The sequence below is a fragment of the Falco biarmicus genome, chromosome 13 (genome assembly GCF_023638135.1).
Source record: "Falco biarmicus isolate bFalBia1 chromosome 13, bFalBia1.pri, whole genome shotgun sequence".
Classification (NCBI taxonomy): domain Eukaryota; kingdom Metazoa; phylum Chordata; class Aves; order Falconiformes; family Falconidae; genus Falco; species Falco biarmicus.
This window is the reverse complement of record NC_079300.1, coordinates 23,694,622-23,719,914: the sequence shown is the minus strand read 5'-3', so window position 1 is coordinate 23,719,914 and position 25,293 is coordinate 23,694,622. Positions and strand designations below refer to the sequence as shown.

At 38.7% G+C, this 25,293-nt stretch overlaps 1 protein-coding gene across 1 annotated transcript in view; it reads right to left on the bottom strand.

Moving 5' to 3' along the window:
* Positions 1-9,910: 9,910 nt before the first annotated feature.
* CAB39 (calcium binding protein 39) overlaps positions 9,911-25,293 on the bottom strand; it is a 42,247-nt gene continuing 26,864 nt past the window's right edge. Inside the window, exons 3-9 of the mRNA XM_056358701.1 lie at positions 22,965-23,129; positions 18,732-18,850; positions 15,627-15,795; positions 14,834-14,893; positions 14,132-14,197; positions 13,177-13,320; positions 9,911-12,311 (exon numbers count right to left, since the gene is read on the bottom strand). Coding sequence (XP_056214676.1) covers positions 12,123-12,311; positions 13,177-13,320; positions 14,132-14,197; positions 14,834-14,893; positions 15,627-15,795; positions 18,732-18,850; positions 22,965-23,129 — 912 coding nt within the window. The 3' untranslated portion in view covers positions 9,911-12,122. The remainder of the gene's footprint in view (positions 12,312-13,176; positions 13,321-14,131; positions 14,198-14,833; positions 14,894-15,626; positions 15,796-18,731; positions 18,851-22,964; positions 23,130-25,293) is intronic.

The window sequence follows — 25,293 nt, the reverse complement described above, 5'->3', positions numbered from 1 at the left end:
AACTCCGTAATTGTGAGAAATCAAACGGGTCCTAAACACTGTCATATCATTTTGACTTTCACTTTTATTGCTCTCAAAACTAAGATGCAGTAACACAAAAAGCCAGAAAGATTCTGTCTGTTGTTTCAAAGTGCAAGAGCAGCTCATGACAGCACCTGAAAGGCAGTAGCATAAAGCTTCGTATTTTACATAACAAACAAGAGAAACATTACGTATCTGTTTCTTTGTGGGGAAGGCTCACACCAGAGAAAACCCAAAAAACAGGATAGAACTGCTGGAACAAATCATAAAAGATCTTCAAAGGAAGGGGGCACAGAACCTTTGGACTATTCTTCCCTTTTTGTAATGCACAGAGGACATGAAAGGGTTTTTTTGGTAATTCTTTCTCATTCTGAAAGGATTTTTTTCTCTTTTACATTAAAAATGCAAGTCTTGCCTTGAACAGAAGGCTCTGAGGCAAACTGCATAAAAGACATGCACAAGTCAGGATGAGGCACGCTGGTAAGGACATTTGGTTAGTGCCCATCCTGCATTTGATTCTCAAGGCTGCAGGTGAAAGTCAATAAATATGCAGATTCAAAACCGAAACTAAACCAAATTTAGTTCAGCTGCCAACAAATATTTTTAAAAGTGCAAAAATTAACATCTTTAAATTGCTAATTTTAACTTTGAGAAAAATAACACCCTCCATAAATTCACAGCTATCTTTGGGCAGAGGAAACCTGTCCTTCATACTTGAAGTGCAATTAGTGATAAATAAAATGCCTTTTGCGTTGCCTTTGACAATTTATATTGAAGGTCGGTGGCTGGATGTTTACTGCAATCTGGTCTGTAGCCAGTCTCTCTAGGTGTGTCTGGAAGAAGTCCCCCTTAAGGAAAAGGAGTAATCAGTTTGCTAATCTAGTCAGATCGCCTGTGCTATTGGGACTTTCAGTGAGCAGCAGCAGGACAGCGACTGTGTAACAGCCTGGCCTGTTCCCAGGCTCCAAGAAATGCTTTAAGCTGACTTGCATCCACGTATGTTTCAAAACAGAAGTTCTATCCCTAAGCTGTGCTGACAGAGCAACGCTGGACTGCTGCTAAAGTCCAAGTGCTGGCCGTGACACCATGTACCCAAACCAGAACCAGAGCCACTCCAGCAGGCAAGCCAGCAGTTTATACTGAAGCTAGAGAATGAAAAGTACTCCAGCGTCTGGACAGGCTTAATATAACACTAAAGTCCATGTCTGGGACACGAGCTTGAGACACTTGAGCTCAGCCCTAAAAAATGAACCTGTATGGTTCAGACTAAAACAAGAGACCCATCAACGCGCTATGGAAGGACACTTCAGCATTACTTCATCTTGAAGCACTTCACCTGCTTTTCTCCCTCCTCTTCTCTTCCCAACATGATATTGTCTTGCACTGCCAAGCCATTTCTTCTGTCCAGAAGCCTGCTTTTTTTCCCCAGGATGTGTGCTAAATTGGGCAATGCTTCCCTAGATAGGCTTTAAGTTACCTTTTGAGACAGGCTTGAATCCCAAATTCTTTTTCTGCTGAAGGGAACAGTACTTTCTTAGTCAGGTGGTCTCTTTTCTGAGTGGAAAAGCAGCAGCGGAGCTGCGGGAGAAAAACTGGAGAGACTTACTTGTGCATCAACAGAATGAACTTCAACACTGAAGTCTGCTGTGCCTGCAAACATGCCGATAAATTTCTCCCCAGCATACTTCTAATAGGAGAAGGAATCCTTTTTCTCTCTCATACTGGCTGATGGTGAAACTATCTGCTAAAAACACAAAAAGGCATCTTATTTGTAAAGGGAAGATGTAGAAGTCAGTAAGAGGAAGCAGATACGGGGCATCTTATGACATTTTAGCAGCTTCTTTCTCAGGGTAGAACTAAGCTTTCAAAAGTGAAAAAATTACAACTTTTCCCCTGTTCTGCTGATGTGGTGGTTTTGGTGGACTGCCTACTGCATGTTGAGCTAGGGATGCTGAGCGCCTGCTTGTGTTCTCAAATTCATGTGGCTACGTTGCCCTAGTTAGGATTAAATGATACGTTACATGCCAAGTCACCCTCTGCTAACGCCTGCTAGATGTTTTCTGGCATCAAGTTTTAGAATTGGAGGTGGCTGGGAATTTTCCATAGGGGAGATCTGAAAGAGAATTCTGTTTCTGAGAAAATGGAAATTTTCCATGAGGGGAAAAAGGTTGGTTTTGCCATAAAATTTTTTAGAAGGTTGGTTTGTAAAGAGGATCCAAAACCGATACGTAATTTTGAATTGGCCTGGACTACCCAAATGGTTATGTGGTTCTGTGGAATGCCCCAGAGGATCCTTATCAATTTTGGATACTTTCAGCTAAGACAGGCCAGCCAGAGAGCCCAGACTCAGACAATGCGAGGGCTGTGACTATGCTTTTCAGATGGCCCTGTGCGACTGCCTCATTTCTGACAGCTGTGGCCACCAGTATCAAAGGTGCCTGCAGGACAGGTGGTGGTGTTCAAATAATCCTCCCCAGTTACAAAGCCTGGTAGAATGTTACAACAGCCCCATGCAGGGATCTCCACCTGCAAGACACGGACCCAGGCACAAGTTTTCCAGTAATGGAGGAGGCACTTCTCAGTAATCCCCAGATGCCTTCTGAGCTAGCATTTTCATCTCCATGTCCTTTCCTCCCTGCTGGAACCACCTCCTCCACCAGAGAAGACAGCATCCTCATCTCTCCTATCTTCTCTCTGCTCCCATCCCTTCACCCCTTGTACCCTGACTCCCACTCCAGAGTAACATCCCTGCTGGCTGGTGCCACTCAGCAGCTCCACATCGACACTGGGAATGGTTGTAGCTATCTCCTCCTCTCCATCCCACTTCCTCTGCTGGCTGCCTTCACCTCAGAGGCACAAACTCCGCCTGGCACCAGCAAACCGAGCAATGCACACACGCAGAGCCGCAGCGGCCACCCCATGGTGCTTCCTACCTGTAAGCCTGTCACAAGGAACATGAATGGGAGACAAATCCATTGGGAAGCAGACTCCCTCCAGTCCTGTGCTTATAGAGCAAGAGTTTCTGCTACATTTGGGAACGCTCTCAAGGGTTGGCTTTCATTTGTTTCTTTTTGCATTATAAACAAAAATAAATAAAAACAAACAAACAAAAAAAAACCCAAATAAAAAAAAAGTGACCCCTTGCGCTTGGCTAAAAGGAGGCCCTCCTCTGCCCGCTGAGTACTGATCAAGAATGCCCTGAGGCCTGGACTGTCCTACAGGCCAGCTCTAAAGCCCTCCAAGATACCCACAGTCGTCTTTTACATTTCACTGGGCTCTGGATCAGACCACAATATGCACAGAAACATCAAGGAAGACAGATCCAAAACCTGAAACTGATGCAACCATGAGCAGCCAGTTTCTGGCCCAGACCTGCTTCTGCACCCTCTGCTGTTGTGGAGACAAGAAGGGATAGGAAACTGCCCACTTTGGCGCAGGGGTTTCTCTGAGGTGTGGAGAACCTCAGATCAGAACTGCCAGTACTCGTATCTGGGTGGAGATGCCTTCTCATGTACCTTCTGCCTCCTGGAGTTAAAGGCCACGCTGTAAGATAAGGACAATTAAATTAAACTCGCCTCCTAGCTGTCACAGGACTTTTGACACAATCTGTGGACTTTTATTTTTTTCCCCTCCAAATAAAGCAAAACCTCCCCGTACAGTGAATGTAAACCTGCAGACATTGCTGACCTCTCAGAAGCAGACCACACATGTCCAGAAGCTCAGCAGCTGCAGGCTGAAGGACCTCACTCCAGCAGAGTGCTCCAGACACCATTACTTCCAGCAGCCTTCAAACAGCTCTAAACTGTGCTAGGGGATAAGGTTGGAGAGATGTGGAAATGGTGCAAAACAGTGACACGAGTATCATCGTGCAGTGCTCTCCAGGAGATGCTGCAGACTAGTCCTGAGAACAGCCTTCATGTTAAGCTACAAAGCCATGTCCAGGCAATGTTTCGAGCTCATTTGTCCCTTTGGTGTACCAATTTAAACACCGCTTGATTTACAATTGACTTTTCTTATCCTGAGTAAGACAGACAGCAGTGGAGGGAACCAGCATCTGGTCAAAATACTGATGCTGACTGCAAATTGCAAGGGTCAGTCTGAACCTGGGCACTATGGGCATGCGTACCTGTCACTTCTGGCAGCGGCACAGCAAATCAAACCTGCTGCAGCAGAGAAAGTCTTTTTAGGACTGATGGACTGAGACAAGAGGAAATCAAAAATCTGATCTCCTTTGCTGAGTTGAGAAGATTAAATGCAGACTGCTGTCTGGTCACAGGATGATGCAAATACAGTTTGACTTTTTGGAGAGCAAGGTTCACCTGTACCAACACCTTGCCAGCTAGCTTGAGATCAGAAGGAGACTGTCCCAGTCACCTACCTACAGCACAGAAGTGACAGGAAAGATTGCAAAAGCTCACTTTACTGACAGAGCCCATTGCTGATGCTAGGAACCCAAATATACGGGTTTATACAAACAGGTCAGCATTTTGAAAGCAGAGGTAAAATTCTGGGTGCTTTATAAATCTGTTATCAACTCCAGGTATTGCGTGCCCCACACAGCTGTGTGTGGGTGTTGGTAGCACCTGGCTTCCTAACATTATCTGGTCAACCAACCCCTATGCCAAACCTGAGGCACCTCAACCATTAGTAAAGATCATGGTGGTCAAACATGCTAGTGCTGCTCCCATCCATCTCCACATCACATCAAATTCTCCTGTGCTTGACACAGTGCTGTGAGCCCCATATGTGCTGTACTAAATCTACTCTCACTTTGCGTGTTTGCTGTTTCCTAATGATATACAAAGAGCGGCCTATAGGAAACCACATGTTGCCTGCAGCAATCATACTGGGTGATAAACTCTTTACAACTGCAGAAAAAAATCATTAGACATAAATAACTGCACTACTTACACGAGATTCAGCAATTACAGAACATTTCCCAAAATATCCGTAAGAGCCCCTTGGAAAAAGGACTCAGAAGACAAATAGCAGATATCAGAAGGGAAGTGCAAGAGTGGAACAAAGTGATTTGCCAAGAGGATTGGGATCTTTTAAGTGAAAAATCAAACTCTGTAAGAGAGGGATTAACTAACAAAGCAGAGCTGCAGAAAATAGCCTTTGTGAACTTGGGAGTTCTGGTGCTCCCACTCCTTGCTTCTGAAGAGATAAGGAAGATTTACAAACCCAGAACAGAAACAGCTCAGCTCACATGGCTGATTAAACACAATTATCCGAGTCCAAGACAGGTAACACAACACTGCTCTTCACACTGCAGCGCTGTGTTACAAGAACACCGACAAGGCTCCAAAACTGGAGCTTTTCTGACCCTTTGCTTCATTGCCCTATCTTCTCCATATTCATTTTCCTGGAGTATTTTATCTAATGGGAAAGAGGTCTGGGGGATGAGGCAACTGCCAGGTCAGCCAGAAGACTCACAGAGAGCTGACTCGGCAGCCAGGGGCAGCTGTACCGGCAGCAGTGCCAACTCCCTCCTGCCCAAAGCTGGCAGCAGAGCCGGTACAGCTGGTGACAGCGAGCTGAAACCACAAGCCACACAAGAATATTTCACCTTGAGTGTTACCTGCCTGGCAGGTGTTCTTCAAAACTGAATTGTGGTTTACTGCTCATCCTGAAGAGCCATCAGCCAACATAAACATCAATACAATTATTAGCAATTCCTAGGTTTTGCACATCTTTATTAGTAAGATAAGGAGGACTTTCTTTTTGGAACTGGGATGTCTAAAATGGTCAATAACTTACTGCACTTATGAATTTAGCCTACTAGCTTTTCCCCTTATGAACCTTATACTAGAGAACACTACAAACATTAACACTACCTGTGCACAGCTGTCACGTGTTACCAGTTACCAAAAGCACAAGGTACAGTCAAGGGAAATTTAATTTACAACAGTCAAGGCCAAAAGAAAAAAAAAACAAAACCAAAACATAGCTCAGAAAAAACATTCAGCTAAAAGAAATGAACTCACAACTCAATGCTCTTTTACAAGTTTCTGTACAGAAGTTCAAATTACCCCATACTACCCTTCAGTTTATATTCATATCAAAGATATAAAGGGGAAACATTTTAAAATTGCAAAGTAGCAGTAAGGAATGAGAACACGTGCTTTCCCCTGATATTTTAATAACTTCTTTTTTGTCACCATGCCTCTCCCCTTCCACCTTTGCAGGTTTCACCCAAACGAGGTGAATACCCAAGAGAAGGGAAGACTGGCATTAGAAATTGGAGAGCTGGGCTCCAGCTTCCCAACTAACACCAAGAAACAAGTATACTTTCAGCCACTGCCCATCATAGCTCTTTTGCACTTTGTTCTTTGTAAAATATCTGTTTCCTATATTAGAAAAACTGAAGCCAACATTCCAATTCTGTCATATAGCATGTACCATATTACTTATATTACTTTCTGGTGGCCTACAGCCAAGTATGGCCAACCATTTAAACTTTTAAATTAACTAACAGATATTTAAAAGCTATTCACAACTTCCAATGAGCTCATCCTATGCTGCTCTGTAAGTCTGTAACTGTTCCTGCTATGTTTGCTTTATCTGTTTTTTCTACAATACAGAATCTTTTTCTTTCTACAATATTGCTCTAATGTGAGTTACAGCCAAGATTCAACCCTAACCTGCATGTCTGTATTTCATAAGGGCTCTTCGAACACGAAGCGTGTGGACCATCACAAAGTTAAGCCTAAAGGATTTCCCTATGGTTCTAACAGCCTGAAGAAACGTTACAAGAACCTAGCTCTGCCAACGCGCTGCTTTTGTTTGCGAAATCGTTCTCCTACTTCATTAAACAATTTCTAGGGCAAATACATTTATTATACATAAAAAATGTAGTATTACTGTAAATTCTTAAACGCTGTTTTCATGTAATTGGATATTAGCTGGCGTAACCCTGCACTCTAATTCCAGAGACAGAAAAAGATGAGGAAATTCAGCTGCTGCAAGCTAATTTTTACAGCCAGGTGAACCTTTGCACCTTTTAGTCTCTCCAGACTCTATTTCTCAAGCTGTCTGGATGCCTACAAGTCTGCAATACAGTCTGATTTTCTCTTAGTGACACATTTGCCTTTAATTCCACACAATCTGTAGAGGCTATTAAAGAGCTGAGAAAACTTGGCCTGCTCACACCTCAGTTGTTTAAACACTATACTACACATACTGCATGCCTTATTTAGATGCTTCAAATTATAGTTATGAAGGCTTATTTATTGTTGGAATACACAACATTCTTAAACTTTCCCAAACAGCTTCTATTCTGGTTTTTTGCTCAAATTAAATGCAAACCTAATCCTCTCCTGCAAGTCTCTAAATAACACTAAACAATATTAAACTCAGTTTGGTATGTTTTAATAGAACCTTGTTAAGTGACACTCACATTTTTATCACTCTTTCTTCATGGTGGGATGTGAGACATTCCAAAGGCTGCCACAAAACGAAGAACTGTAACAGGATCCTCCATGACAGCTCAGTATAAGTGATTTGCTGGGGAAGAAATGGAAAAACACCTACTGTTGATTTAATTTTAGGCAAGGAGAGTGGTTAACTCCCTTTGTAAGAATTTATCTTAAATATTACATACATAGCTGTTTCAATAAAAAGCAGCATATATATATTTATCACTTTTTTCCAAACAGACCCACCCCCACTAAAACATATCTAAACTGTATCTTTGTATTACAGCATATTGTTTATCTTCCTTCACTCCAAACATGCCCTGCGGATCACTCCTTTAGCGTTACCATTATCAGGAACCTCCATCATCACCTCCAGACACATGATCCCATGTACCGGAGTTACACTCAGCCCCATACCACAGCTGGAAAACTCCTGTGATTTATGGTATGGAAACCTTTAGCATAAAGGGTCCATCCATGAAAAGTGACGGAATGCCAGTTCTGAACATGGCATTTCTGAGCAAGTAAACAAAACATCCTTCCTTTTGTTGCATAAACCAGTATCTCCAGTGTAAGCCCACTAAGTAAGAGCTTGCCTTTGTATTTTGTTGTGAATACAACACACTTAATCTAACTATAATTTGGCTGTGTAACTCAGGATCTTGTGGTTGGTGGTTTTTGAAATACAGAAGGGAGAGTCAACAGATCTCTTGAAATAGGAAGCAGAACAGGTCTTTTTTCTCATAAATTTCCTTCAAAAAATGCAACATACTGAAGTGTCCCTCTCCTCCCTTTTAACTTATTCCCGTACTTTTTGGTTTTTGATATTTTGACTTGCCTCCAGTCACGTGATATTTAACTTAGACCTACCCAGGTACACTTGTAAATACAGATTACATACACTGGAAACAATCCTTCACAAGCTCAATGTGCTCAGATTAAGTTGAAAGAGATAACATACAGAAGAGCAGGGTTATTTTTTCCTCATTATGATACTAACCATCCACTTGAATGATAATATGCTGAAAAGCTAAAAGAAACATCACGTGAAACGGCCTTTGGAGAAAGGGGTACAGACGTATCATGAAAATAAACAAAATGATGACAGGAAATAAAGGTACTGCACCATACAAGATGGCATCAACTCAAGAGAACAGCCACATAAGGGAAAGCAATATGGACAGCAAAATTATTTAACAAAGTGGTCAGCAAAGGTCTAGAATAAAGGCGGGGAGGGGGAAAGGGTAGCAGCAGCAGAAAAACTGGTGAAGTTGCCTGCTAGGAATGACTTGGCAGGATACGAACAAAAACAAACTTACTGAAAGTAACTTTGTCCACGACCTGTTCCCACAGGCTCCAAGGGCAACTTTTACTCCGGTTCCTAGAGATGGCAGCTCCTACAGCAGGTCCTGCTGATCAGCTCTGTAGATAAACACATTTTAAGTCAGTGCAACAGCTCCTTGCATTTCTCATGCCTCCTCCCACCAGGGCCATTTCATCCGAACACCCAGTCAAGTACCCCAGTAACCTTCTTGTAACTAAAATCTGCAATTTGTTGTACTACAAGTATAAACTACTCCTTCCCCTTGTAACCTGTGATCTTACTGTCGGAGGAGAAAAATACTAACAGTTTAACACCTCAAACAGGTGTAGCCTCCAGCGGGAACTATAAAAGAACAATTTTTTTTTTCTGCAAGGTAAGTACATTCCTAGCAGGAAATCAGATTTTTCAGTAATTTTGCTAAACAAAACAATGCTAAGAATCTGCATTAAAAACATAAATTTTTTTCTTAAATGTAACACACATTTCTGACTGCACCTTGCATCACTCGGGGTGTTACCTGTGAAAACTGGACAGAGGCAGCCAGCTTCAAAGGCAAACAGACCATAAGATTTCCTAAGGAAAGAGTTAGCAATTGCACACACTTTTGGCTCCTGAAATTTAAAGAGAAGGGAAGAGCCAAAAATTATCAAGGATTCACTTTCACTTATCCTATGGGGTCCCGTCTCTAGACATGATGCAGGAAACGGCACCTCCTCCTTTTGCCCTTGGTCACACAAAAAAGGAAGGGAATCAGCTAATAACGCTATAAAAGAGAGGATACCAACAATTAATTAAAACTGATTACATCTCTAATACAGCTCTCTGTCTTAATTCCTAAAATGTGTTTTGCAAGCTAGAGTTTTTCATGATTTAAAATTACTTCACTTTTAAAAGGGAGAAAGCTGAATGCCTCTAAGGCAATAAGGGAGAGCAGATACACATCCACAGGAAACTCATCCTCTTCAGTAACACAGTAAAGAACACACATTTTTCTTCAAAATTTTATTTCAATTTAAATTACGGGGCCAGCCAGATCTTTTGGATAAGAAATGCGTTTTCCTCAGGAGAAATGAAATGATACCACGGAAGTAGAATTACAATTGTATACATCTCTTATTTAAAAAAAAAAAAAAAAAAAAAAAAAAGCTCACATTTAAATAACCTTTAGTAATACCCTTAAGCCTTCAAGCAGATAAGAAACCACTTCCAGAACAAGTTTTTTAATACGAAGAGCACGTCAAATGAGCTTTAATTTAAATACAACTTCTTTTCAAAAGCCAACATTCAAATGTTTCCACATACTAAAAAAGTCACCGTAGCCATTGTTTCCAATGCCTAATATAGAGTAACCTCTATCCCAGTCCAAATGTTTTCACTTCTTTACATATATAAATCTTCAGCACGTCTACATTTTTCTAAAGAGGAAGCCTTAAATGTTATGGTGAGTAACTTGGCAAATAATGTTTTCCTCCACTCAGCTATGATAAACCAAAATATAATAGACTGTTAGTACTGAACTATAATACCATCTCACGGCCAATTCTGCTTGCCTGTGATCTTCGGTAAGAGTAAGCTATTTTCTTTCCTGTAGGCAAAATGAATCGGTTTGCAAAAGACACATTAAGAACCTCTGAAAGACCAATTATAACGTTCAGAGCAACTTTAAACAACTGAGTGAAAACACTCAATTTTCTGGAGGTATCTGACTTTTTTTTGAGAAGGACTTCAAATTAGCTTGGATTGCGAAGTATTTTAACTGGGAAGAGGACAGGAAGCAACAAACATTTTCTATAGCGTTCGCAATCAGAGTCAGCCATGCAGAATTTCAACTTCCAGACTCCAACCCATTAAGTTTGCTTCATTGTGATCTTAGCGTTACTATACGATGGATAGATACAATTTTAGTAACATCATTTAGCTATATTTAGTAGATTCCTTTTGTATGGTCACAGTAACAAAAACATGGTGCAAAATCAGTTGGGTTTGTTTTTATAAATACTGATAGTTTGCAGCATTAAAGAACAAAATCAACAAAATTAAATAATTTTGTTACCCTAGGACAGTATGAATTTTTTTCGTGACGTCGAAGGGAATTAAATCATTCACTTACACAACTACCGTACTGAGTTATTTACTGTAAGAAAGAAATGATGCACTGCAGGCTCCCCAGAAGTAAGAGGAATCAATATTAATTTAGCATAATCTTTGCCATTTGCAGAGCTGGTGAGCACAATGCTAGTTTAATTGAATAAGGCCAATATTATTCAGTAAGAACATAGTATAAAGGGTTCCAGTTCTCTATTTCAGCCTACCCTAACTGATGGCACCCCATTAGATAAGTGAATACAAAGATTTTGTTTGGTATTTTTTCCTTTTAATGCTGCAGTACTTAAGATTGTTAAATCAGCATTTCCATGTGATCTGAAGTATTCAATTACATATGAGCATTCATTTTGCAAAACTCAATATTAGGTAATAGTTACAGACTAATACAATAACATTCCTCTGCTGTACAAATTAAATCATATTTTAAAGAAATGAGCAGCCTAGGAGTTATATACAAAAGAAACCAGCAAGCATTGTTGAAATGAAATGCAAAATGTCACTGCTAGGTCTACTGTCTGAAATACCTTTAAAGTAAAATTAACAAAAACCCTTAGAACATATTTCCAAGTTTACAAGTCAATTCTCAGGAAATTCAAATCATGTCAAAAAAAAAAAATCTATAAAGCAGTGAAAGGCATATATACATTTTCCTTATGAACCTTGAGATTTCATTCTTTTAAAAGTTGCTAAGTTTCAATATCAGTTTATTTGCAAGACAACTGTTTATCCCAATAAGCTCACATCTTAGATACATTTCCCCTTTGATTACAAATAAAGCACTGCACATTTTTTTTTTTTTAATCAAGGCATATAATCTTATAGTATGGTGCCAGGTATGCACAGGTCACATTGTGCTCATATCTCAAACAAGGTAAGTGCAAACATACAGATTTATTCAGATTTGCAAGCATGCAACCTGTTACTTAACTACATTAATACCTTCTCTCCTAAACCAAACTAGTATCTATATGTTTGCTTTCATGAACCTAGAATCTTTCTTTTTCAGGACTCCTAATACAAGCAGTGTCTTTGAATTCTGAAATGACACAAATATCAAGAAAGTCCACATTGTGCAAGAAAGCAGCAGCTATGTTTTTCAACTTGGACTAAAAAAGAAAAGAGAAAAACAAAAACCGTTCACTGAACAGCAGATTAGCAGTAATGTTCCTCATGAATCGATAAGAGTGCCTGATGCTGAATATCTAACAGCAAATGCTGAATTTGGGTTTAATATTTTAAGGGTTTATTGGAGATTAAGCTTCTTGCTGTGCTGGTCTCTTCAAATCCCTGATCTGTTTAACTAAATAGGTCTTCTCATCATTAAATTGTTCATCCTCGGTCCTGTCATTCTGAAACTTGCTGAGGAACTCAATAAGTTTGGTCTGGTTCTTTAGAAGGATGTCTAATATAGGCTGTGTCTTGTTAGGGTTGGCTACAAACACCTGCAAGAAAATAAAAGGCATTTAGCATAAGAGTAGGAAACAGAAGGCTAAGTTAGAAAACAAACCTAGCCAACAAAACAGTGATAACAATAACTTAAAATGATGTTTTAATTAATCCATATCCTAGCATCTCTACAGAAAAAATAATGGAGTAAATGCAAGTTTTAAAATAAAATTACTCCTTATTTCTATTAGAATAGAAGCTGAACACCAGTACCAAAGTAAATTAAATTTGTGGGAGGTGACCAACCACAATACTCTCTGCAGAAACCGCTAAAGACACCTCACAGTTAAATTCTGTAGCAAATGCACAGTTTAATTCTGTAGCAAATGCAGTTTCATAAAAGTTCACTGAAAACTTTCATACCTCAAGCTGTACCTCCAAGCTCTTAGCTATTTGCTTGTATGCTGCAAAGTCATAAGATATCTCTTATAATTTGCAAATTATAATTTAGGCTTTGAAATTTAGGTGACGACTAAAATACTGCTGTCCTTCATAGATCACGCAGCATGATGAAAACACTTCTGAAGACCAGGATGCTTCATGATTTCACATGAAATCATGCGTTCCTCCTTATCTTACTGCACTTCACTTTTCTTATTTCCAAAATTGTCTGAGAGATCACACTGACAATCATACGAAAGTCCCTAAGTGGTTTCTAAAATAGTTTTCAAAAGATACAAAGATAGCTACTTGTAAAGATGGTTCATAATCGAGACAAACATTTGCTCTCTCTTCATTTAACCACTTCGCAGACATTAAGATAAGTTCCATTTAGGCCCAGCTAAGTAGTTTACTCAATTAAACAACTTCTGTTGGGGTTCTTTTGTTGTTTGTTTTATTGTGGGTTTTTTTTAAACACACCTTAAACACATGAAAGGCCTCAAACTGAATGTTACGACTCTTGTCTCGTAGAAGATTCATCATTAGTTTGAGATTTTCAGGTTTACTGATGTACTTCGTCATAATTGTGAAGTTGTGTCTGTCCAATAACAATTCACCAAGAAGCTGAAAGTGGAGAACAAGACCGAATTAAAAAATGACTGACACTGGACATAAGAAATAACTTTTTCATAAGTGCTTTCAAACACACTGGTGTGTAAATACAGTAACAATAGAACTCAAATGTCCTGAGTTTCTAAGTGCAGGGTGCACTGTCCTCTTATTTCAATGATTCAGTTTCTCCTATTTCTCAAAAAGTGAAAAAAATCACCTTTTGTTCACTCCTTGTTATAAACTGGAATTGAAAGGGAAGTCTTTCATTCTTTTTTCCCCATGATTTCTTTGGGGTTTTTTTCATTTCTACAGAAGCTATACACCACTAATAAGAATGCGTTACAAAAAAAAGTTAGTACTTCCAATGAGAAATACTTAACACTTCTTTTGCTACCTTCTTTGTCCAGAAGGGAGTAAAAGGGTGTTCCCCACAAGTACCGCCCTTGCTACAAGTTTTATATTTATGTTACGTATTATATTTATGCTCATTATTTCTTACCTACTTGATTGTAAGGTTAGCACTGCTCTAGTCACATATCAGGTGAATCTATATTAAATTATTTGTGTCCTGATTTGTTGAAGGAAAAACCAACAAAAATAAACATACTTGCATACAGCCACTTCTGCATAGGGAGGGAAATGACTTGGTATGTGCTGGACATTAAAGAAGAGTAGCTGATCCCAAGATTTAAAACATACGAAAAATTAAAACAAACACACCATCCAAGGCAGTTACTGAAGCCATTTCAATTAAAGTCAACCCACCTTGAAATGAAAGGAATTATCTAACTTTGCATTTAAGAAGAAAGTAAAATTGCCTTACCTTAAGTGACTGTCTCTTTGTCACATAATTTTCTGAATGAAGTAACTTCTCATATTCACTGAAGAACTAAACACAGAATAAAGAGAAGGGTTATTCCAAGTGTCATACACACTCTTCTTCCAGTTTGTTATAATAATAGTTTGGAGGAGATGCAAATCCGTAACAAAAACGTAAACAAAACCTGAAATCTATGTAGGTTCCTGGAAGTCACTACTATTAAAACACTGTATACGCTTAAAAAAAAAAATTACTCTTTTAGAAGCCTTTATGTTTAGATTGCAGCGTGGTGGAAGTCGTTACCTCATTATTTCTCAAACTATAACAGCTCCTGGAACTGAACACTGTTCATTAATTTCAGGATTCCTCAGCAGGTGGAGGAGGGCTATCCTGTATCCTTTGGATGTTACAGGTTAATACAGACAGAAGACAGACAAGGAAAGGGTTCCCTCTAGTGGAAATATCACATCCAGTTTTCACAGAACAGATTTCTGCTGCCTTCTCTTGTTTTTACAGATTTCCGCATTCAAAAATAAGGTCTTGACCTTAATTTTACTGCTTGGCAGAAATGACTGTAAGTTTAATTGGTTTAATATTGTGTGTAAATGTCCAAAAACAAAACTAAACAAGGAATGAAAATACTGCTTTCTTCCAGTAACATACACAGCACTAGAAAATTCTCAATATTAAAATGTATCTGCTCACCCTATCATAATGTTGTTCCAAAAATTCTGCACTTAGCAACTTGTGTCTTGTAAGCAAATCCTGTAAAAAAGCACAAAACCAGTATTATCACTAAAATATTTAAGCAGTACATATACATCCTCATTAAACAGTACACATAAGACATCCAATAGAAAATTTTGCTATTTTATTAAACACAGGTATTCAGGACATGAATGCAGTTACCTGAACACTGCGCTAAGGATCTTGGCGCCACTTTAGAAAGGTCTGTGATGTGTTATGTTAAATCCTACAGGCAAATAGCCTGTGGAATTATCACTAATAAATGCCATTTATGGATCAAGGCTATGCTCTGCACAAAACTATACACAACCAAGGTTAAGACTCACTATTTAGTACTGGTAAATATTATGCTTATAGTCCGATAACTGGTTGTTTTAGGACAACAAAGAATTTTCCCAGGCAAAGCGTCAGCATCAAATATACTCAGATTCATAACAGAACAAAAACGTTTGCTCACTTGAGGAGCTGGAGGCAGATATAAAAGCCCCTAGAATAAAAGTGCACACTTACTCAGCTAATTCATGACAGTCTAAATCTTGCTTTCTGAACTAAGTTTGGCAACATACTACATATATTTAAAGGTATGTCTTGCTTTCTGAGAAATAAGGAAGAAAAGTGTCAAGCCTACCCATCTGCATCAGTCCTATTGCCTGCCCCAGGCTTGTTTTGTCCAAGAACATAACGCATATCATCTGGGTTCACACAGCCAAGAACTACAGAAATAACAACTCAAGTACCGTGTGTAAATTACCTTGAATGTGGCAAATGCATCCGAAGCAATGTCAAATGTTGACATTTCCACGTATCTGAAGAAATCATAGAATTGTTCTGACCACAAGATTATTTTAGCAAGTGGTTCATGCCTGATGCATTCTCTAAGCATTATTCCACAATTTAGAGCAATTTCTGGAGATTCGTACCTATTGGGGAAGAAAAAAAAAAAAAAAGACAAATCAAAGATTCTGTATAATATTTTCACAAGCTAACATTGCAACACCACATTGCCAATTACAGTTCTCAGTGCTACCAAGTAAACAGAAATTCAGAAAATTACAGGTACTTACTTCTGCATTAAACTGCCCTTCTAAATATTTCTACAAAATATTACTGAAATCATTGCCAGTTAAACGCCAAATTATAGCCAATACAAATGACCTTCACAAACCAAGAAACAAGACTAAATAAAAAATATATTCTTCATACTCAAAATCAGTTCTCTTTTTTCATATCGGGGGGATTGCAGACATCTGGAAAAGCAAGGAGTGATTTCTGTCTTGAAAGCTGTTTGCTTACACACGACAGCAATTCACATAAAGCTATCCATTATATGAGCATGAAGAGTTAATAATACCGGACATAAATTTACGTCTCTTCTTTCATTAAACCGTTTGTCAGAATGAGCAACTACTCTACACACCATGGGCTTCAAGCTTGAAATTCTGACAACAACGTCCTCCGATTGTAAGGACAATATTGAACACCACCTCTGCGCCTGAATCTTTACTGCCTCTCCTGAAGCATCTGCACCTTCTTAGAAGAGACCTCTGGAATATGTCCATCACCGATTCGATGGAAGCGATGAAGCCATCCCCGATGGCTTCATTTAGAAATTGTTGCTACACTTCCTTGGCAGGCTTTCTTGCTCAAATACTACAGGGTTCTCTCAGCCATTTTTAGTGTACACCACCAGCAGCTGTCAAAATCTCACAACAGTGTCTTTAGACATATTTGATGGAAATAAACCTTTGCAACTGCTACTAGCTCCTTGTGGACCCTGGGTGAAGATGGAACTGCCTTTTCAAACCAAGAACTCATCTCAGCATGGTGCAATACAAGCTATCCCAGTCTACAGAAAATCTACCTGGTTTTGGAGCAGTCAAAGGTTCTTACATACTTTCCTGCCTCCCACCTAAAGAATCCTTCTTTGTACACCATTGGCAGCTAATTTAAATTCACCAGAATAATTCAGGAGCAAAGTATCGTTGTGCATACTAAGCATCAACTATATAACCCTATAAAAACATTTTCTAATGAATTAATTTTCACGTTAAATCCTGCAATACTTTCCCATTTAACTTGTCGTGGTGATTTGAAATCTACTGAACTTTTTGCAGCTCATTCCATAGTTTAAATTTACATAAATTTGACTCAGTTGGATACCAAACGTAACATTAAGTCACTAAGCCAACTAAATGCCCATTTCAAGCACCCCGACTTATGAATATGTGTTTCAACAATCCCTGTCAGAATAATGCTTTCTGAAGAGCGACAACACAGACTAAAAATTAGGACAAATGTGTAGCAGCCCTCATTCAGTCACCTACCAACGACAGCATGCTGAGAAAGTAGTTTCATCTCTCTGCGCTTCAAATGTCTTTGCCTTCTTTTGTAAATTATTTTGAAGTAGCACTGAACCAGTATTTTCTTTTGTGTTATACCACAATTAATAATCTTTTTGTACCTCTAACATTTAAATCTCGTTTCCCCGCCCCCCCAAAAAATCAGGGCTGTAATCAGGGGGAAAAACCCAAACCAACAGAGCACTTCTGGCAGACAAGTGTAGATCTTACACTTATATGAATTGAAGCAAATATTCCACACTGCCTCTGGTGCTAAACCTTTGGAATCAGCACGAAACAAAAAGATGTAAAATTCCTGCTTTCTCCACAGAGAAAGTTTCTTCTACAATCCATCTTCCAGTGCCTTACACAAACGGCCAAGATTAGGTAAAGGCAGAGATGTCACAGTAAAACAGCCTAATATGCCATGTATGTGGCAGTTTAGTCAGCCTCTCTAATGACTACTATGAACTAGGAAGAAGGGAAAGGAAAAACACAATAAAGCTTCCTGTTTAAAATATACTTGATCACCCTCACATCTCAATGCTACCAACCTAACAAAGGCAAGAACATCAATGAGCAGCATGGCCTTTTCATACAGCCTCTAACTATCCCAGTAGGTGGAATAAGTACTCTTCAGCTGCAGCAAGGTTACCCAGCAGCTTTAACAAAAATTGTAAAACCAATACTTGAAACAGTTGCATTTTTACAAAAGTTTATTAGTGTGTGATCAACTTTTCTATCCCAAAATAACACAATGGAATTGCATTTTTCAGACCTTTCTTCATTAATGTTATTAGAAACACGAGCAATTCTTTTTAAATACACAGAGCACATTCACAATTATTCTAAAAAAAAATGATCGTAACATGAAAATGTTAACAACATCTTATTGCTTTCACGTTTGAGATCCACACCTCTACATGTGCAACACGTATGCAGCATAGATGATTCTCCAATATCCAACACACCAGATAATAAAAGAATAGAGGAAGCCACAGCCACCTGGCATACACCATACGCCCCAAATCATTCTTTGTTTGAAGAAGTTTGAGTGCATTTCTGTCACTACAGCAATATAAATCACTATGAATAAAAAGTTTAAGACCAAACTAAGCCTGGGGTAGCACAGCAAACTGGAAATGACAGTGGTTACAGGGGGAAAAGAAACCACCAGCCTTCAAGTCTTGATGAATAAATTCATAAGGAAATAATTTAAATAGGATAAAATAGTATACTGAATGGAAAAAGTCTGCATTACCCCAGCAAGAATATTTTAGGTCACTAACAGTTCTCAATTTTCAATTATACTTCAAGCAGTAGCGTATTTTTCATCTTTTATTACTCAAATTTTCCTTTACTTAGGGGAATTACAGACCCCATGACAAAAAAAAAAACAAACACAAAACTAAGCAAAAGGAGAAAATAAAGGCACCTCAGAACTCACTGTTTCTCCGTGAATTTAAAAATTTCTTACTTTACGTAAAAGCATATTTATGTTTTCACAGTGTACCTACCCTTTTAACAGCATGAACAATATATTCTGTTGAGTGCAGATGTATTCAACTGTGGGAGTTCTTGTACCAATTTGCCTTCTGAGAATGTTGTTGAAAATTTGCGCAACGTCTTTTTTGCCCTGTCAAAAACATCAGCAGTTAAACAAAATACTTAAGTCCACTAGGCAAGTTAAAAATTAAACATTATGATAATCTCATACATTCATACAACATGAGTTCTGCAGTTCAGTCAGCCCCTGCACCATGAACTTAAGTAGATCAAACATTCTGTTTCTTTATACCCACTTCAGATATGCCAAAATGCTCAAAACATTACATCATGTTGCAGCCAGATGTAATTTACATTAAGAAAGGCCAGTTGAAGATTCATCAGGTATTTCTATGTAGCATCCATCTCCTGAGTGTGTTTTATACTTCGTTTTGCTAATCACATACCATTTTTTAACTCTGTTCTTGCCTGGAAGCGTGCTTCTTCAATATTCCATTACCCTCTCCCCTTGCCTAGGAACACTTAATTATACATAATTAAGAGCGTGCAGAGCACTTCTGACTGCAGTGTTAACATCCAACTTAAAACTGTAACTTATGGAAAATAAATAAATAAAAACTACAAAGACAAATCATCCACTGACCTAAAATACAAGTCTCACACTTTCCAACGCACAAAAGAAGTGTAAGGAAGACCAGGACGTGGGAAACCAGCACAGATCATACACAAACTAACGGACAAGGGCAGCACCAGCCAGTACTAAAGGAGCTGGGAATGTTCTCTGTTGAACATACATACATCTCTTATGTATTTCTTCCATCACACCATAGTTAAAAGTGACAAATGGGTACAGACATCTAACAAAAAGCCGATTATAAGTATAAGCACTTTTCAACTGTCATTCACACGCACCATTTAAAAGCCAGATTTCGGCAATTAACTTTTAATTTTGGATTGCCATAGAGACAACTTCAGGACTATGTGTTATCAGATCTAATCCAGAAAAAGCCTAGGCAAACGTGTACTAAGCTGGACTTGCAAATAAAGGCTTGTTCAGCAACTCCACCTGAAGGTTCCCTGAATGTTATACACAAAAACCACACAGGTGTTTCTTGACAATCTCCACCTGTACTATAGATGCCCTGAGTAACATCAGCATTTCAATGTTTTGAGTCTATTTTACATTTTTTACATTTGTTTTCACATTTCAGTAATGTACAAATGTTTTTATATTTGAGTAAAATGCAGCGCATATTTAGTTAGCAAGAATGTTAAGAACAGCAGCAATTATTTAAAATTATTTTGGTTTTCTAATCAACATCAAGAAGACTGTGTAAGAAAAAAAGCAAATGTTTTTAAAAACGTAGGACTGTAGTTTTACAAACAGCGTGATTTTGAATTACCATGGACAGTTTTATTAGAGTGTTGTTTTCAGGATATAAGAGTTTGTTTGTAAACGCTTGTTTTCTCAATTACAATTCCATTGAAAGCCAGCCCAAAGCAACACCAGAACTCTTTGTTCCGAAATGAGTAGAGCAGTGTTTCCAGAAATTGCCTTACTCAAACTCCACATAATATAGTCATCAACTCTCATTCACTAACATTGCCAATTTTGCACTGGATCTCACAATTTGCTTTGGATTCGCCAGCAAGAACAGCATTTCCTTATTATGCACATAATTGAACTGATAGTGGTACACAGTAATACCAAAGCTAGTTACTGTTAGAAGGATGTATTACTATGTGATCTCATGGCCCAACAAGGGCAAACAGACACTGAACCCTGTGCCAACAGTCACGACTCTGAGAGGTGAGAGGGAGACTGTGCTAGTATTGTCTTCCAAGAAGGATTCAGGCTCCCTTATGCAAAAGGAGGTTTTGTTTTTGGGTGGGTTTTTTTTCTTCGTTTGAAAAAAACAAGAACAAAACCCCCACAATTCCACAAGGGATGCCATCTCTTCTACAAACACACTAGCACAGATCAGCAGGGAAATAACTGACCGGTTGGTAGGACTGACAAGTAGATGGTTGTGTGGACTGCTTTACTTGGAAAGCAAACTTCCAGACAAGGACATACTTTTAAACAGGCCTTTGCATACAGCAAGGTCTGGACAGTCAGACAGTTTCTTAATTAAAACATTAAATTTGTTACTTTTCTGATTTTTACTTTGTTACTTTTCTGGCGTTTTTTACCATGTTGTTCAGATTCAAATACATCTCAGACAGTTTTAAGAGTCAGAGTGAACAGTCCCTGTCTATTAATCAGCTATCTATTCCTGTTCTACAAGGAAACCTTCCTCAGGAATGACAGTGAAGTTCTTGACAAAGCAAAAAAAAAAAAAATTAAAAAAAAAAAAGACCTTTAGTTCATTATTGAACAACCTCAAGCTGGGGGGGCGGGGGGGGGGGGAAGGGCTCCAGAAGGAGTAAACGCTAGACCTACTCTTCAAGTTTAAGAACCAACAGGAAATCAAGTTCGAATCTCCATTGGTAACGGAAAAATCATTTCAAATGCAGTAAAGCCCCAACCACAGAGATGTGGGATATCAAAGCTAGCATCTGATTGATGCTGTAACAGCTTGGAAGCATTATGGGAGCACAGGTGTGTTGACATTGATTCTAGGGAACAACAACAGCTGGACAGTCTGCCAGATCCCATCCTTAAAAAGCAGACATGGTCCAGCCTAGAAAGTGGCATGAATGACTGGATCTCTCTCAAGGGGGAACCGTCATATCCTGGTGTAACAAAGCAGCAGAAAGTCCACAAGCAGGAAACTACTTGCAGTCTTTCCAAGTGCCCCTATTGTAAAATGAATAGTTCTCCTTACTGAGAGCAAGCCTGTAAAAATTGTTATCATTCTTCATTACCAGGAGATAATGACGGTTTCCTTTGCTAATAAGTGGGCTGAGTAAACACCAAGCTGATAAGAATCTAGAGGTCAGCAGAATTCAGATGACATTTCATTATTTCCTTTCTTCAGCAATTAAAGGCCATCACATCTCAGCATTCCTGCTCAACTTTCCCAGGTCTCCTTGCTTATTTAACAACTTGAATGTTTTATGTTTGGTATAAACAGTTGTGCGGGTAGGGAAAAACCCCACCATATTATAATTAAAGACAAATCAGAGTGAGTTATGGGTGGGGTGGAGGGGAAGAGAAGAAAGAACAGGGGAAAAGCCATTGTTTTTGGAATGTCATAATACAACAGGACTTTAAACTGTTGTGTTTGCATCGTGAACAACTTGTTTATGAAACAATCCCATTTTTAAGCAACCTTAAGTGGGATGGTCTTTATGGTCAAGGCTGTAGAGTGAGATACATGGGGTGTGGGTCCTTCCCTAGACAACCACACGCCTCCTGCAGAGCCTCAGGGAAAACAGGAACATCCAATCGTACCGCAATTTCTTATAAATAAATCGGGTGATTTTTCACTATGGCACTGGGAAGCTAGATTTTTCCACATGATGTGGTGGCAAATACCAGATAGAGGTTTTTATAGAGATATGTTTGAATAGAAATAAGTATTGCTATTTGACATACTCAATAAATATTTGGGTTTGCTGTTTTTTTAATAAACAGAACAAAGATGAGGAAAACAGAAAAAAGTTGTATCACTTGTTTATAAAAAGAGAGAGAAACACACGACTGTTAATAAAACTAACAGCTCTAACTATTTAACTATTTAAAACCCTTCATAAAAGTTATGACAGTTCTCTTCTCCACGTAATTTAATGAGATCAGAATACAGATATGCCTTGTAGTATTATAGTTTGTGTTTATTTAATGGTATTACTACTAAGAGATTACCCTACTGTGCACACAACAATTAAGAATTATTCCATCATTTTAACAGAAATATATTATCAGTATTAGAGGTTTATCTACTTCAGTGTTGTGTGGTTTATGTGCCTAAATTCACAGATTTCGTATTCTTTATTTGCTTAATTTTCTAGGTAGTTTGGAGCACGGACAGAAAATAAAACATCACAGAATCACTTAGGTTAGAAAAGACCTTTAAGATCAAGTCCAACCATTAACCCAGGACTGCCAAATCCACCACTAAACGATGTCCCTGAGCACCACATTACTCATCTTTTAAATACTTCCAGGGATGGTGTTCCAATGCCCGACCACCCTTCCAGTGAAGAAAAGACACTGAGAGACGTCTTAGCCAATTAAAGTGGTAGGAATTCAGATGTGTTTATGTTAATATATACAATATAAGAAATGTCAAACTTCTTACCTCAAAATCAATTAGCTGCAAGTCGGCTACTAGAGTACTAAGAAGACCACTGTTGTACAGCTCTTGAGCAAGCTGTGCCACAGCTTCTGTCTGGGGTTCTTTTTCATTTGTGCCATACAAGATTTCTTTCATGGCAACAAGGTTTTTGGAGACCTCCTCAGTGGCCTAAAGAAAATAGGAAAAGAATATAGTTAGAGCACAATGATGTTTGTCTTTGTAACTGTACTCATTATTCTTAACATCTGCAAACTTCCATTTAGAGGAAAAAAAAAATCATCAGGAAATGACAACCTGTTAAAAAAACCCAGATAATCCTTTTCTGCAAATAAGACAGTTAAAGGTATTAAAAAAAAAAAAAAAAGAGGCAGAGGCAAGACACACAATTTATTTGACAAGTTAGCAGAAGTAAAAACCTCTTCCTTTTTACTGCCTTTAAACTCCTTATTCAAAAACTCCCTAAAGAATAGCAATGGGAGAACCCAACAAAGTGTTCATTCTGTAAAACTGTGGTACACAGGACCAGACTGGAAAATGACATGGAGACACATGCCTGGCTCTAGTGAACTGCTCAGAGAGACCAAATGTATCCCTCATACAGATTTTGCATTCATCAGGTTTTGTCAAATAATGTTCCAGTCAGTGGGGATGAAATTTTTCTTTTCCAACTGACAAAACTTCCTTTAATTTTCAAGTGATCTCAGTATACAAGAACAAACTGGCAAACAGACCCCTAAAGAAGTGCACTTGAAAGAACACAGCGATACAGGAGACAATTAAAAGTCTAAGATGCTTCTTATTTGAAGCCCATCTTATAGAAGACAGACAGGTCTGACCTCTTACTTAGGGAAGCTAGTGTAGAATTCTTAAGTTGCTGTGACAGGCTGGAGCAGCATTCAGCAGTGGAAACAGAGTTATCTCATGAGTAAAACCAAAAACAAACAAAAACCCCCAAAACAAAACAAAACAAAAAATCAGCAAGAACACTCCTAAACATCCACTTCTGAATCTTAAAACACAGTTATCTTGGAGAGAAAAAAAACCCCCCACACTACTCCTTTTAATAGATATGTTTACATAGCTTGGGGGCAAAATGCTGAAAATTATCATCATAAATAGCTGGTTTAATTATATTGTATTAATTCTTCACATGCCTAAAAAGTATGAATGGCTTGTAAGTGCACTAGTTTTTAGTAATTAGATGAACCTACCAACAAGGTATGCATACACTTCAGTGTGAAGTATTTATGATTGATAGCACATGAAGAATTAATGAAGTGAAAAAATGATCGCTTTCTGGATATTGCCTGTCTCATAAGGGGTATCTACAAAGATTTCACATGTGCGCGTTACATCTAGAGAGGCTTAAGATCAGCATGACCCATGCACTATTCAAGCCAAAGCCATTCCAGCTTTGCTAGGTATGCACGTAAGGATTCCATGACCTTTAAGGAGGCTCCGTATCATTTTTAGCTCCTCCACAACTTTCCACTCCCTGCTGCCTCCCTCTTCTTGCTAATTGCAATCCCTAGTCCCAGTTGTCTCCTCCTCAATTGAAATTCCAAAGGATTTTCTGTGCACTGTTAGTAAGACAGCAAGAAGCAGGTGCTCGGTAAGACTGCTTAGATTCATGACAGCTCCTGAGGATGTAAAATGAGAAAGCCAGCTCACCATACTGTAGTGGTATTATGCCACACAACTGTTCTATTTCTTTAAAATTCAGACGAAATATCTCTTTACTAGGAAAAGAACAGGAACATCTGTCAAATGCAGATATGAAGAGATGCCTTTGATGCATGGCTACCAAGAAAAGAGGAAACAGTAATAAAAATTCTATTACAGTTTGTCCCTGCACACTAATTTAGAAAGCAAGATGAAAGAGGAAGAAAGGCAGAGGTTCAAGTAGCTACCTATTTTAAGTAAGATGGTGGCAATACAGAGGGCACGCCTGCAATTAAAAAGAATGCCAGTGAGGAATTTTTCATATGAAAACCCCAGAAAAGAGAACAACCCTCTCGATACTTTAATAATCACACCACCCGCTCAGAGCCAACCTCAGAGTCCTATCAGGCTGATCAGGCTCATGGCCAGCCATGCTCTGAACAGCTCCAAGGATGCACACTCCACAACCCCTCCAGGCAACCCCTACCAATGTCTGACCACCTTCATCATTAAAAGATACTTGCTTGCATCACTTCAACTTAGGACAAACTATCATTTCTGGATACGCAACACAAATACAGAAATACAAGGTTTTCTGATAGTAGTGTATCAATAAGCAAGGTCTTTTGATGCACTACAATTCCATAAAAAATGATACTTCTATATTCCC